The sequence below is a fragment of the Bufo bufo genome, chromosome 3 (genome assembly GCF_905171765.1).
Source record: "Bufo bufo chromosome 3, aBufBuf1.1, whole genome shotgun sequence".
NCBI classification, from domain to species: domain Eukaryota; kingdom Metazoa; phylum Chordata; class Amphibia; order Anura; family Bufonidae; genus Bufo; species Bufo bufo.
In genome coordinates, this window is record NC_053391.1 from 462,179,549 (window position 1) to 462,194,272 (window position 14,724).

Below are 14,724 nucleotides of genomic sequence, written 5' to 3' on the forward strand. Positions count from 1 at the left end.
ATGTAATATTAAATGGTGGCATTAGAAAGTACAACCTGTCCGCAAACATGGCGATGCCAACGAAAAATAAAAATGTTAGGGATCTGGGAAATTGAAAACGGAAAATGGCCCGGTAGTGAAGCGGTTAAAGACTCCATACAGGTCTCAGTCAGAGTATGGCCCGGTAGTGAAGCGGTTAAAGACTCCATACAGGTCTCAGTCAGAGTATGGCCCGGTAGTGAAGCGGTTAAAGACTCCACACAGGTCTCAGTCAGAGTATGGCCCGGTAGTGAAGGTCTCAGTCAGAGTATGGCCCGGTAGTGAAGCGGTTAAAGACTCCACACAGGTCTCAGTCAGAGTATGGCCCGGTAGTGAAGGTCTCAGTGAGAGTATGGCCCGGTAGTGAAGCGGTTAAAGACTCCACACAGGTCTCAGTCAGAGTATGGTCCGGTAGTGAAGGTCTCAGTCACAGTATGGCCCGGTCTCCGTGCTCCCTACTCCTCTCCTCCTGTGCCCGCTCCGCCATCACCTCTTCCAGACCCAGACAGAGGGCGGAACCACAGTGCGGGGCACACAGGGGAACGCATTCCCGGTGCAGCCCTCCTGCCATCAGTCACCACAAACAGAGAGGAGCATTGTGGGAGCCGACAGCAGCTTTCGGCGGGTTCTGTTAAAATGGCGCCTCTGCAGTGACCGTTAACGGACGAGCTGAGTGGAAATAGCAACAGCAGGACTGGATAGGAGGCCGGCAGCATGGCGACACCGGACCAGAAGTCTCCGAACGTTCTGCTGCAGAACCTGTGCTGCCGGATACTCGGCAAGGGGGAAGGTAATGCGGGCCGCACCAGCTTCACTCTGCGCTCCCTGATAGCTGTCAGTCAGTAAGGAGGGCACAGTGACTGAGCTGTCAGTCAGTAAGGAGGGCACAGTGACTGAGCTGTCAGTCAGTAAGGAGGGCACAGTGACTGAGCTGTCAGTAAGGAGGGCACAGTGACTGAGCTGTCAGTAAGGAGGGCACAGTGACTGAGCTGTCAGTATGGAGGGCACAGTGACTGAGCTGTCAGTAAGGAGGGCACAGTGACTGAGCTGTCAGTAAGGAGGGCACAGTGACTGAGCTGTCAGTAAGGAGGGCACAGTGACTGAGCTGTCAGTAAGGAGGGCACAGTGACTGAGCTGTCAGTAAGGAGGGCACAGTGACTGAGCAGTCAGTAAGGAGGGCACAGTGACTGAGCTGTCAGTAAGGAGGGCACAGTGACTGAGCTGTCAGTAAGGAGGGCACAGTGACTGAGCTGTCAGTAAGGAGGGCACAGTGACTGAGCTGTCAGTAAGGAGGGCACAGTGACTGAGCTGTCAGTAAGGAGGGCACAGTGACTGAGCTGTCAGTAAGGAGGGCACAGTGACTGAGCTGTCAGTCAGTAAGGAGGGCACAGTGACTGAGCTGTCAGTCAGTAAGGAGGGCACAGTGACTGAGCTGTCAGTCAGTTAAGGAGGGCACAGTGATAGCTGTCAGTCAGTTAAGGAGGGCACAGTCACTGAGCTGTCAGTCAGTAAGGAGGGCACAGTGACTGAGCTGTCAGTAAGGAGGGCACAGTGACTGAGCTGTCAGTAAGGAGGGCACAGTGACTGAGCTGTCAGTCAGTAAGGAGGGCACAGTGACTGAGCTGTCAGCTGTCAGTCAGTAAGGAGTCTTGGTACCACGGGCGAATCTAAGTCCCCCTCGGTCACGAGGGGAATATAGAGACAAAAAGAGAGAGGGGTGGGGGGCGCACAATAGGGTAGTACGTTCAACACAAACTAAATTGTTTGACAAATAGAGGTGCTCACCTTTAGGGGTTGTGCAAGTATAGACACAACTCTATTGTAGATATGTAGGTAGTTTATAGACCTTTAGGATCCGTGAGTGCAGCCGCAGAAGGAATGTCTTTGGGATCGGATGCCCAATCCGCCAAAGGATGCTTGCAGTAGAAGAAAATTCTGATCAGGCGCAAAAACACTGGTTCCAATAAGTCTCTGTTGGTGAATCTTCTTTATTTACATAATAAGTAATTATGCATAGAACAACGCGTTTCGGGGCTCAAACTGTCCCCTTCATCAGGTTAGCATATGGTCACAATATCTAGTGGTAGTTATGGGTTTATATAAACAGAAAAAACCGCCAAAAAACGGGTTACCTGGGAGCTGCCCACAGCTGGGAGGGGCTAGCCCCAGGTGTACAATCAAATATTCCATCAGCATATCAAAATATCAAATAAACAGTAAATATATCCTTAGCTAATGCGAATAGCCGATTGGTGAAATGATACTAGTATTATGAGTAATTTTGAGAGACTAAATGCATAAATACATAAGATCTGGCCAGCAGACTGGAGTCACATGACCGCTACACTGCGATCATGTGATGTGGGCAGGCCGGCTGCTATGTGCGGTGAGCGTCCGGCGTGTGCGCTCAATACCTCTGTGTTACTGATGTGAGCCGCCCGGTCATGTGATCGCTGGACTTGCGGTCACATGGCTGGTTTCCATGGCAGCAAAGACGCTGGTGAGCGCTTCAACATAGCGCAGTGCCCGGGAGACCATCGGACACAGCGCAATAGGGTCATGAGGGATCCATATATAAAAAGATTGATGGCTACATTATATCTAGAAGTATGCTATCACATGGATAAAAGTGCATATGGTGCGATCAGTCTGGCACTGATTAAGACAGTTAATTCAATAAATAAATAAACTAATAGAAAATATATATAAAGATATGAAATATAAATAAATAAATAAATAAACATATGCAGCTAGATTGCTTCTGGAAATATATGTACCATGTCATACACATAGTACACACCCCTTCCTGCGTCTGATGAATAAAACATCTTGTGTATATATGATCACATACAAATACATACAGAGTATACATGTAAAACAATATCTATATATAAAAATATATATTTAAAAATATATATTTAAAAAAGACCTATATCCATATATGTGTCCATAAAAAGTGGTAATATTGCAATAGATATGGGGTTAAAATATCAGCGATAGGTAAAAATAATTCCGTAAAACATGGGGGGGGGGGGAGGTATACATAAATATTAATTGCTATTACACCTAAGCTTTTATAAATTGATCTCAAATGCTTCGTTAAGGCCATAGGGACTCAAACTATTCAATTTAAAAATCCAGTACATTTCCCTGCGTCTAATGTACTGAGTGTCTTTATATAGGTGACTTGGAATTTGTTCGATAGGGGTTACCTCAAAACCGGTTGAACTACCCTCATGGTGTTCTGCCGCGTGTCTTGATACACTGTGTTTCCAGTATTTTTTCTTGATATTAGATCTGTGTTTATTTAATCTGTTACGCAGTGTTTGAATCGTGCGCCCCACATACTGCAGGCGGCATGGGCATTCCAAAAGATATATTACGTGGTTAGATTCACAATTCAGATTACTCATGATGGGGAATGACTCCCCACTATCTCGGCTATAAAAAGTGGATTTTTGGCATATGCTGGAACAGCATAGACATCTTTTATGTCCACATCTAGAACTGCCTTTCGGGACAGTGGTGTCATAATTTTCAGTATGATATATAACTGGATTGAGTTTACTGGGGGCAAGAATATTTTTGAGGGTGCGGGCTCTCTTATACGTGAGTTTCGGAAGCTCAGGAATAATTTGATTTAAAACGGGATCCCTTTTCAAAATATGCCAGTGTTTTTCCAGAACGGCTTTTATTGACAGATGGTTTTGGTTGTAAGTGGTAATGAAATTACAACTATATCTCTCAATACTATTATCTTTCTTCTGTTTGGGGGCTGGAATCAGACATTCGTCTTGAGTCAATCCCGCGGCCTTAGCTCTTGCTCCAACAATGATATTGGTTGGATAGCCTTTTTGGCTAAACTTGGAGGCCAGGGCATCACATTGTTTGTTGAAATCATCTCCGCGAGTACAATTTCGTCTTAGTCGTTTAAATTGACTGAAGGGGATGTTCATCTTCCATTTTCTATAGTGTGTGCTCTTGAAGTCTAGATAGCTGTTACTATCAACTTTTTTAAAAAAGGTCCGCGTATTTATTCTGCTGTCCTGGATGAAAATTTCTAGATCCAGAAACTCAATCTTTTTATTATCGTATGTGCCAGTGAAGGAGATTCCCCAATTATTGGTATTAAGATGTGAAATAAAACTGTCGATAGATGCTGGGTCCCCATTCCAAATGAAAATCAGGTCGTCAATATATCTACGGAAAAACACGATGTTGTTGTTGGCCCAGAAGCTTGAGTGATATATGAACCTCTCCTCGAACTCCCCCATAAATAGATTCGCAAAACTGGGCGCAAAACGTGTCCCCATTGCGGTCCCACGTATTTGTTTGTATATATCGTTTTGGAATGTGAATACGTTGTGCGTGAGTATAAATTCAATACCCCTCATGATAAACGCTTTTTGTGTAGTCGGCATTTCTAGATCTTTATCTAAAAAACTTGATGTGCACTTCATGCCCAAAGTGTGAGAAATGTTCGAGTATAATGCCGAAACGTCCAGGGTCACCCAGTGGTAGCCATCCAACCACTTGATCTCTTTAAGCAGAGTAATCAGGGAAGCAGAATCTTTCAGATGGGATTTCAGATTGAGAACATGTTTTTGTAAGTAAATGTCGATATAGTGTGACAAATTCCGAGTGAGGGAGGAGACTCCCGATATTATAGGTCTACCCGGCGGGTTCTGGATATCCTTGTGGATCTTAGGGAGGTGGTAAAATATTGCTGGTGCAGACTCTTTCACCATAATATACTCCCTTTCCTTCTTATTTAGGCAGAGATCTGCGGATTTGATTAATATCTCAAATTCTTCTTTGTCTCTTTCAGACGGATCACAATTCAGGGGTATATAGTATTTTTCATTAGATAAGATATTCAGAGCTTCTCTCACATAGTCTTCACGATTCTGGATGACAATGCCCCCCCCTTTATCAGCGTTTCTGATAACTAGATTTGTATCTGATTGTAACTTCTTAAGGGCTATTTTCTCTGATGGTTTCATGTTTTGCTTCATTTCTGATCTACGGTTGATGTCCCTAAAATCATTAGAAACCACAGAATAAAAGGTATCTAGGAAATTCCCTTTGTGATGGATGGGATAGAACGTGGATGGTGGTTTTAGACCAGAGGGTATGGTCAGAACCTGAGTCATGTCGAGTGATGTGGTGTTTGGCTCTGGTGTTGGCCCAGTATTAGAATTTTCTTTAATTTTAAAGTGTCTTTTTAGGGTGAGTTTCTTTATATACTTGTTCAGATCGAGGAAGAGATCAAATTCTTTGATCTTACTGGTGGGACAAAAAGAGAGTCCTTTGGATAACACTGCAACCTCATTTGATGTCAAAACATGACTAGACAGGTTAAAAATACCATGGGAGAGGGGAGATGTGTCTGATTTGGGGGTTAGTATTGACTTCGAGGGGTGGGAATTTTCCTTTTTGCTTTTACCTGCTCTACAGCCTCTCCTTGTTTTTTTCTTTTTACAGATTTGTGGCCTAGTGGGTGAAAAAAATTGGCTATATTGCTGGTTTTCGGACTTTTTGGAATGGAATAAACGGCTGGGGGGTGGATAAGGGGAGGGAGGTCTAAAAAAGATACCATGGATGTGAAAGGACCAACTGTGAATGGTTCTATAACCGGTAAACCATTAGGATTATCAGAGTCGATATTGCCGGGACTGATAGAATGTGTACTGACAGGTGAATTGCTGTCAGTTTGCAATACGCCCAATTTAGGGGTTGATGGTGGGGAAGTGCTCACATGGATAGTAAGGAGAGAGTCAATCTCCAAGTCAGAACAGACTGAAGGAGTAGGGGAGCTAGATGAAACTGAGGGATGTGGTTCAGGATGGATAGAAAATTCAGTAGGCGGCAAATTGAGTGGGCCACATGTATTGAGTATTTCAGTGGAAAAAATTGAAGACGGAGAGGTAAGTGTAAGTGTAGTGATAGTAGTAGGAGGAGCCAGTACTCCACCAGGAGTGAGTAAAGGGGTCTGGAAAATGGAGACTTGGGATTCCTGGTTGGGTGTATCCTTTTGTAATCCATTGATGTGAGCAGATCTACCAATGGGAGTATAACAAACATTGGATGGTGCATGTAGATCAGAAACGGAGGTAGATGTCTTATCAGCTGGTGTTTTATTGTATTTAGGTGTATACTGGATCTGTGATCCAGGATACTTATCGGATCTATTATTTTGTGAGTGTGATACTTGGTGGTTATTGAATCTATTTCGGTTGGAATATGACACCCATGGTTTGTGAAATTTTTTGTATTTATGGTCTTGTTTGTGGAGGAGAGGTGGTCGGATCTCAGCCCCATTGGCACTGTGGGGATGTGTAGCCAAAAGGGGTGTGTTGGTGTTCTCTATGGAGTTTACCTCTGGAATGGAATTTGCTGAATATGGTTTGGTATGGTTATTTATTATATGCCTAGACATGTCAGGTTTCAGCCAGTGTTTGATATTATTGGTGGCAAAATCTTGTCTGTCTCTGTTGAGTTGTGGAATGTGGTAGGAAAATATCTGAATGTCATAACAATATATCCAAACATAAATCACATCCAGCCTTTACCAAATTTGATCGTCTCATTACATCTAGGATCCTATCAGTAGAAAAAGATACATTATACAAGAAAAGCAATAAACTCAACAGAGACAGACAAGATTTTGCCACCAATAATATCAAACACTGGCTGAAACCTGACATGTCTAGGCATATAATAAATAACCATACCAAACCATATTCAGCAAATTCCATTCCAGAGGTAAACTCCATAGAGAACACCAACACACCCCTTTTGGCTACACATCCCCACAGTGCCAATGGGGCTGAGATCCGACCACCTCTCCTCCACAAACAAGACCATAAATACAAAAAATTTCACAAACCATGGGTGTCATATTCCAACCGAAATAGATTCAATAACCACCAAGTATCACACTCACAAAATAATAGATCCGATAAGTAGGGGTGCACCGAAATGAAAATTCTGGCCCGAAACCGAAAATTCAGGATGCCCTTGACCGAAAACCGAAACCGAAACCGAAACTGCCTTTTTGCCCAAATACTTTTAAAATACTTTTTTTTTAATGATTTTATTAATAATTCTTTTTCATGAATGAAATTCATCTGTGGGTGGCGCTGTTATGGAGAGGGGGATCTGTGGGTGGCGCTGTTATGGAGAGGGGGATCTGTGGGTGGCTCTGTTATGGAGAGGGGGATCTGTGGGTGGCGCTGTTATGGAGAGGGGGATCTGTGGGTGGCGCTGTTATGGAGAGGGGGATCTGTGGGTGGCGCTGTTATGGAGAGGGGGATCTGTGGGTGGCGCTGTTATGGAGAGGGGGATCTGTGGGTGGCGCCGTTATGGAGAGGGGGATCTGTGGGTGGCGCTGTTATGGAGAGGGGGATCTGTGGGTGGCGCCGTTATGGAGAGGGGGATCTGTGGGTGGCGCCGTTATGGAGAGGGGGATCTGTGGGTGGCGCCGTTATGGAGAGGGGGATCTGTGGGTGGCGCCGTTATGGAGAGGGGGATCTGTGGGTGGCGCTGTTATGGAGAGGGGGATCTGTGGGTGGCGCTGTTATGGAGAGGGGGATCTGTGGGTGGCGCTGTTATGGAGAGGGGGATCTGTGGGTGGCGCTGTTATGGAGAGGGGGATCTGTGGGTGGCGCTGTTATGGAGAGGGGGATCTGTGGGTGGCGCTGTTATGGAGAGGGGGATCTGTGGGTGGCGCTGTTATGGAGAGGGGGATCTGTGGGTGGCGCTGTTATGGAGAGGGGGATCTGTGCACTGTTATGGGCATAACAGTGCACAGATCCCTTTCCCCATAACAGTGCACAGATCCCTTTCCCCATAACAGTGCACAGATCCCCCCTCCCCATAGCAGTGCACAGATCCCCCCTCCCCATAGCAGTGCACAGATCCCCCCCTCCCCATAGCAGTGCACAGATCCCCCCTCCCCATAGCAGTTCCATAGACCGATCCCCCCTACCCATAACAGCCCCGGCCCTGCTGCTCACAGCATCTTTATTTTACCTTACAATCGTGAGGCTCCAGTAACTAACAACTCTGCAGGCAGAGCGGAGGGCGGCGTAACGTCACTTACTCACGTGACGCACCTGCTCCGCCCACTTTATGAATGAAGGAGGCGGAGCAGGCGCGTCACGTGAGTAAGTGACGTTACGCCGGCCTCCGCTCTGCCTGCAGAGTTGTTAGTTACTGGAGCCTCACGATTGTAAGGTAAAATAAAGATGCAGTGACAAAGTAAACCGCCCGCCCGGCGCCCGCCCGCAGATGGTGGGTGACAAATCCCACACCCCATATTTTCGGCCGATATGTAACAATATCGGCCGAAGTGGATTAGGTGCATTTTCGGCCGATATTTTCGGCTGCCGAAATTTCGGTGCACCCCTACCGATAAGTATCCTGGATCACAGATCCAGTATACACCTAAATACAATAAAACACCAGCTGATAAGACATCTACCTCCGTTTCTGATCTACATGCACCATCCAATGTTTGTTATACTCCCATTGGTAGATCTGCTCACATCAATGGATTACAAAAGGATACACCCAACCAGGAATCCCAAGTCTCCATTTTCCAGACCCCTTTACTCACTCCTGGTGGAGTACTGGCTCCTCCTACTACTATCACTACACTTACACTTACCTCTCCGTCTTCAATTTTTTCCACTGAAATACTCAATACATGTGGCCCACTCAATTTGCCGCCTACTGAATTTTCTATCCATCCTGAACCACATCCCTCAGTTTCATCTAGCTCCCCTACTCCTTCAGTCTGTTCTGACTTGGAGATTGACTCTCTCCTTACTATCCATGTGAGCACTTCCCCACCATCAACCCCTAAATTGGGCGTATTGCAAACTGACAGCAATTCACCTGTCAGTACACATTCTATCAGTCCCGGCAATATCGACTCTGATAATCCTAATGGTTTACCGGTTATAGAACCATTCACAGTTGGTCCTTTCACATCCATGGTATCTTTTTTAGACCTCCCTCCCCTTATCCACCCCCCAGCCGTTTATTCCATTCCAAAAAGTCCGAAAACCAGCAATATAGCCAATTTTTTTCACCCACTAGGCCACAAATCTGTAAAAAGAAAAAAACAAGGAGAGGCTGTAGAGCAGGTAAAAGCAAAAAGGAAAATTCCCACCCCTCGAAGTCAATACTAACCCCCAAATCAGACACATCTCCCCTCTCCCATGGTATTTTTAACCTGTCTAGTCATGTTTTGACATCAAATGAGGTTGCAGTGTTATCCAAAGGACTCTCTTTTTGTCCCACCAGTAAGATCAAAGAATTTGATCTCTTCCTCGATCTGAACAAGTATATAAAGAAACTCACCCTAAAAAGACACTTTAAAATTAAAGAAAATTCTAATACTGGGCCAACACCAGAGCCAAACACCACATCACTCGACATGACTCAGGTTCTGACCATACCCTCTGGTCTAAAACCACCATCCACGTTCTATCCCATCCATCACAAAGGGAATTTCCTAGATACCTTTTATTCTGTGGTTTCTAATGATTTTAGGGACATCAACCGTAGATCAGAAATGAAGCAAAACATGAAACCATCAGAGAAAATAGCCCTTAAGAAGTTACAATCAGATACAAATCTAGTTATCAGAAACGCTGATAAAGGGGGGGGCATTGTCATCCAGAATCGTGAAGACTATGTGAGAGAAGCTCTGAATATCTTATCTAATGAAAAATACTATATACCCCTGAATTGTGATCCGTCTGAAAGAGACAAAGAAGAATTTGAGATATTAATCAAATCCGCAGATCTCTGCCTAAATAAGAAGGAAAGGGAGTATATTATGGTGAAAGAGTCTGCACCAGCAATATTTTACCACCTCCCTAAGATCCACAAGGATATCCAGAACCCGCCGGGTAGACCTATAATATCGGGAGTCTCCTCCCTCACTCGGAATTTGTCACACTATATCGACATTTACTTACAAAAACATGTTCTCAATCTGAAATCCCATCTGAAAGATTCTGCTTCCCTGATTACTCTGCTTAAAGAGATCAAGTGGTTGGATGGCTACCACTGGGTGACCCTGGACGTTTCGGCATTATACTCGAACATTTCTCACACTTTGGGCATGAAGTGCACATCAAGTTTTTTAGATAAAGATCTAGAAATGCCGACTACACAAAAAGCGTTTATCATGAGGGGTATTGAATTTATACTCACGCACAACGTATTCACATTCCAAAACGATATATACAAACAAATACGTGGGACCGCAATGGGGACACGTTTTGCGCCCAGTTTTGCGAATCTATTTATGGGGGAGTTCGAGGAGAGGTTCATATATCACTCAAGCTTCTGGGCCAACAACAACATCGTGTTTTTCCGTAGATATATTGACGACCTGATTTTCATTTGGAATGGGGACCCAGCATCTATCGACAGTTTTATTTCACATCTTAATACCAATAATTGGGGAATCTCCTTCACTGGCACATACGATAATAAAAAGATTGAGTTTCTGGATCTAGAAATTTTCATCCAGGACAGCAGAATAAATACGCGGACCTTTTTTAAAAAAGTTGATAGTAACAGCTATCTAGACTTCAAGAGCACACACTATAGAAAATGGAAGATGAACATCCCCTTCAGTCAATTTAAACGACTAAGACGAAATTGTACTCGCGGAGATGATTTCAACAAACAATGTGATGCCCTGGCCTCCAAGTTTAGCCAAAAAGGCTATCCAACCAATATCATTGTTGGAGCAAGAGCTAAGGCCGCGGGATTGACTCAAGACGAATGTCTGATTCCAGCCCCCAAACAGAAGAAAGATAATAGTATTGAGAGATATAGTTGTAATTTCATTACCACTTACAACCAAAACCATCTGTCAATAAAAGCCGTTCTGGAAAAACACTGGCATATTTTGAAAAGGGATCCCGTTTTAAATCAAATTATTCCTGAGCTTCCGAAACTCACGTATAAGAGAGCCCGCACCCTCAAAAATATTCTTGCCCCCAGTAAACTCAATCCAGTTATATATCATACTGAAAATTATGACACCACTGTCCCGAAAGGCAGTTCTAGATGTGGACATAAAAGATGTCTATGCTGTTCCAGCATATGCCAAAAATCCACTTTTTATAGCCGAGCTAGTGGGGAGTCATTCCCCATCATGAGTAATCTGAATTGTGAATCTAACCACGTAATATATCTTTTGGAATGCCCATGCCGCCTGCAGTATGTGGGGCGCACGATTCAAACACTGCGTAACAGATTAAATAAACACAGATCTAATATCAAGAAAAAATACTGGAAACACAGTGTATCAAGACACGCGGCAGAACACCATGAGGGTAGTTCAACCGGTTTTGAGGTAACCCCTATCGAACAAATTCCAAGTCACCTATATAAAGACACTCAGTACATTAGACGCAGGGAAATGTACTGGATTTTTAAATTGAATAGTTTGAGTCCCTATGGCCTTAACGAAGCATTTGAGATCAATTTATAAAAGCTTAGGTGTAATAGCAATTAATATTTATGTATACCTCCCCCCCCCCCCATGTTTTACGGAATTATTTTTACCTATCGCTGATATTTTAACCCCATATCTATTGCAATATTACCACTTTTTATGGACACATATATGGATATAGGTCTTTTTTAAATATATATTTTTAAATATATATTTTTAAATATATATTTTTATATATAGATATTGTTTTACATGTATACTCTGTATGTATTTGTATGTGATCATATATACACAAGATGTTTTATTCATCAGACGCAGGAAGGGGTGTGTACTATGTGTATGACATGGTACATATATTTCCAGAAGCAATCTAGCTGCATATGTTTATTTATTTATTTATTTATATTTCATATCTTTATATATATTTTCTATTAGTTTATTTATTTATTGAATTAACTGTCTTAATCAGTGCCAGACTGATCGCACCATATGCACTTTTATCCATGTGATAGCATACTTCTAGATATAATGTAGCCATCAATCTTTTTATATATGGATCCCTCATGACCCTATTGCGCTGTGTCCGATGGTCTCCCGGGCACTGCGCTATGTTGAAGCGCTCACCAGCGTCTTTGCTGCCATGGAAACCAGCCATGTGACCGCAAGTCCAGCGATCACATGACCGGGCGGCTCACATCAGTAACACAGAGGTATTGAGCGCACACGCCGGACGCTCACCGCACATAGCAGCCGGCCTGCCCACATCACATGATCGCAGTGTAGCGGTCATGTGACTCCAGTCTGCTGGCCAGATCTTATGTATTTATGCATTTAGTCTCTCAAAATTACTCATAATACTAGTATCATTTCACCAATCGGCTATTCGCATTAGCTAAGGATATATTTACTGTTTATTTGATATTTTGATATGCTGATGGAATATTTGATTGTACACCTGGGGCTAGCCCCTCCCAGCTGTGGGCAGCTCCCAGGTAACCCGTTTTTTGGCGGTTTTTTCTGTTTATATAAACCCATAACTACCACTAGATATTGTGACCATATGCTAACCTGATGAAGGGGACAGTTTGAGCCCCGAAACGCGTTGTTCTATGCATAATTACTTATTATGTAAATAAAGAAGATTCACCAACAGAGACTTATTGGAACCAGTGTTTTTGCGCCTGATCAGAATTTTCTTCTACTGCAGTCAGTAAGGAGGGCACAGTGATAGCTGTCAGGTGTCAGTCAGTGAGGAGGGCACAGTGACTGAGCTGTCAGTCAGTAAGGAGGGCACAGTGACTGAGCTGTCAGTCAGTAAGGAGGGCACAGTGATAGCTGTCAGGTGTCCCTGGGATTAGTCAGTAAGGAGGGCACAGTGACTGAGCTGTCAGTCAGTAAGGAGGGCACAGTGACTGAGCTGTCAGTCAGTAAGGAGGGCACAGTGACTGAGCTGTCAGATGTCAGTCAGTGAGGAGGGCACAGTGAGTGAGCTGTCAGGTGTCAGTCAGTAAGGAGGGCACAGTGACTGAGCTGTCAGGTGTCCCTGGGATTAGTCAGTAAGCAGGACTGTAGATCACACGGTGTCCCTCCCTGGGCAGTCTTGTCAGTTGGAAGTTGTTGCTATAGCGACACCCACTCTTAGCTCGGGGCCCTGACACTCACCTGTAAGTCAGAGATGTGAATAAAGCTGCAGTCACATGACCATACCTGTTTGCAGATCCGCGCACTCTTCGTGGGCCCCATTGTAAAGTTGCCTGTTCATGTCTGCAATATGGATAAGAACAGGACAAGTTCTGGAACTCGTGGCACATGGGTGACCCCCAAAGTAATGAACGGGGCCTTGTGTCCCCCAGATGTGTCTAGTTATGCCAGGTGTGATGTCTCGCTGCCAGAGAGAGGTGCCAGCCATGTAGTCTGGAATCCTGCGATGGCAGGGGTCAAGCTTCTAATAGAATATTGCCATAAGGAGGTTTGGGTCTGCCCAGCGCTACATGCTGACTAGGCTTCAGCGAGTCGGGTTCAGACTGCTCGATCCGGACCCGATTCGTTTGAAAACTTAGTTTAAAATATGCACTCTGTACTGCAATAAAATGCATGGGCTCCGCTTAGGCCGCGTTCTTCTCGCCACGAGTAACGTGAGACTCGCTTAGTCTCGTGCCTGCAACGGTACAGTTCTGTTACTCTTAGTCTCACGTTACTCGTGGCGAAAAGAACGCGGCCTCAGCGGAGCCCATACATTTCATTGCGGTACAGAGCATGTATTCTAAACAGAGTTTTCAAACGAATCTGGTCCGGATCGAGCAGTCTGAAGCCTGGTGCTGACCATTCAGATGAATCGGCAATTACACCGATGGAATTGGTGAGAAGACCAGGAAAACTGACCAAGTATGAACTGCTTGTGGAGCTTGGTCACTGATCACACAACCAAGGTGGCGCAGCCTTTATTCTGGGTATATGTTGAAGCAGGGTCGCATTAATACTGGGTGGCATCCCCCCAGACTGCCACTTGACGTGGTAAGGGCTCATTCAGACGGCCGTATGTATGGGTCCACATCTGTTCTGCAGTTTTGCGGACCCATTCATTTCAGTAGGGCCTCAGTAGTTCCGTCCTGTGGCCCCACAAGCAATATAGAGCATGTCCGCATTTCTATATAGTGCTGGCCCTGTGCCTTTCACAGAACGTGCTGGATATCCTCCGGTGGTATGGCATTCCACGCTCTTACAACGTGGACCCGTAGTTCAGTCAAGCTGATTGTTGGCTGTGTCGCCCCATGCAGTCCCAGACTCTCAATGGGGCAGAGATCTGGTGATTGAGCTGCTGGAGACCCTGAAGAGCATCTGAGTAGGCAGTAGGACTGGTTCCATGGCATACCGAAGGTTGGTCAATGGGTTTCCTCTATGAATACTAGACAGGAACAGCCATGGTGGCTAATGGCGCCCCACACCATGAACACCTGGTGTTCTGTCTTGGTACTAATGATGACCACTGGAGGGCTGGATAGTGCCCACTACCATCACTTGGTGCAGAAAAGTCCTGCATGTGAGCTTTAGCAGAGTGGGCACAGATAGGAGCTAACCCTGGCATAGCACATCTGTACTGGGTACCAATGTGCTATACCAGCATTTAGCCAAGCTGAGAGGGCACAGGCAGGGATGTGTGCTCCTGCCTGTACATCGCTCACCACAGGCCCCCATTGCCCCAGCACAGTAGAATCGGT

The 14,724-nt window shown here is 44.9% G+C and overlaps 1 protein-coding gene across 3 annotated transcripts in view; it reads left to right on the forward strand.

Moving 5' to 3' along the window:
* The first annotated feature begins 583 nt into the window (after positions 1–583).
* The window catches only part of TUBGCP3 (tubulin gamma complex associated protein 3), a 151,348-nt gene continuing 137,207 nt past the window's right edge, over positions 584–14,724 (forward strand). For 2 of the 3 annotated variants that reach the window (XM_040425207.1, XM_040425208.1), the window contains exon 1: positions 584–808. In XM_040425207.1, coding sequence (XP_040281141.1) covers positions 733–808 — 76 coding nt within the window. In that variant the 5' untranslated portion in view covers positions 584–732. The remainder of the gene's footprint in view (positions 809–14,724) is intronic. The other variant, XM_040425210.1, reaches the window with a different exon arrangement.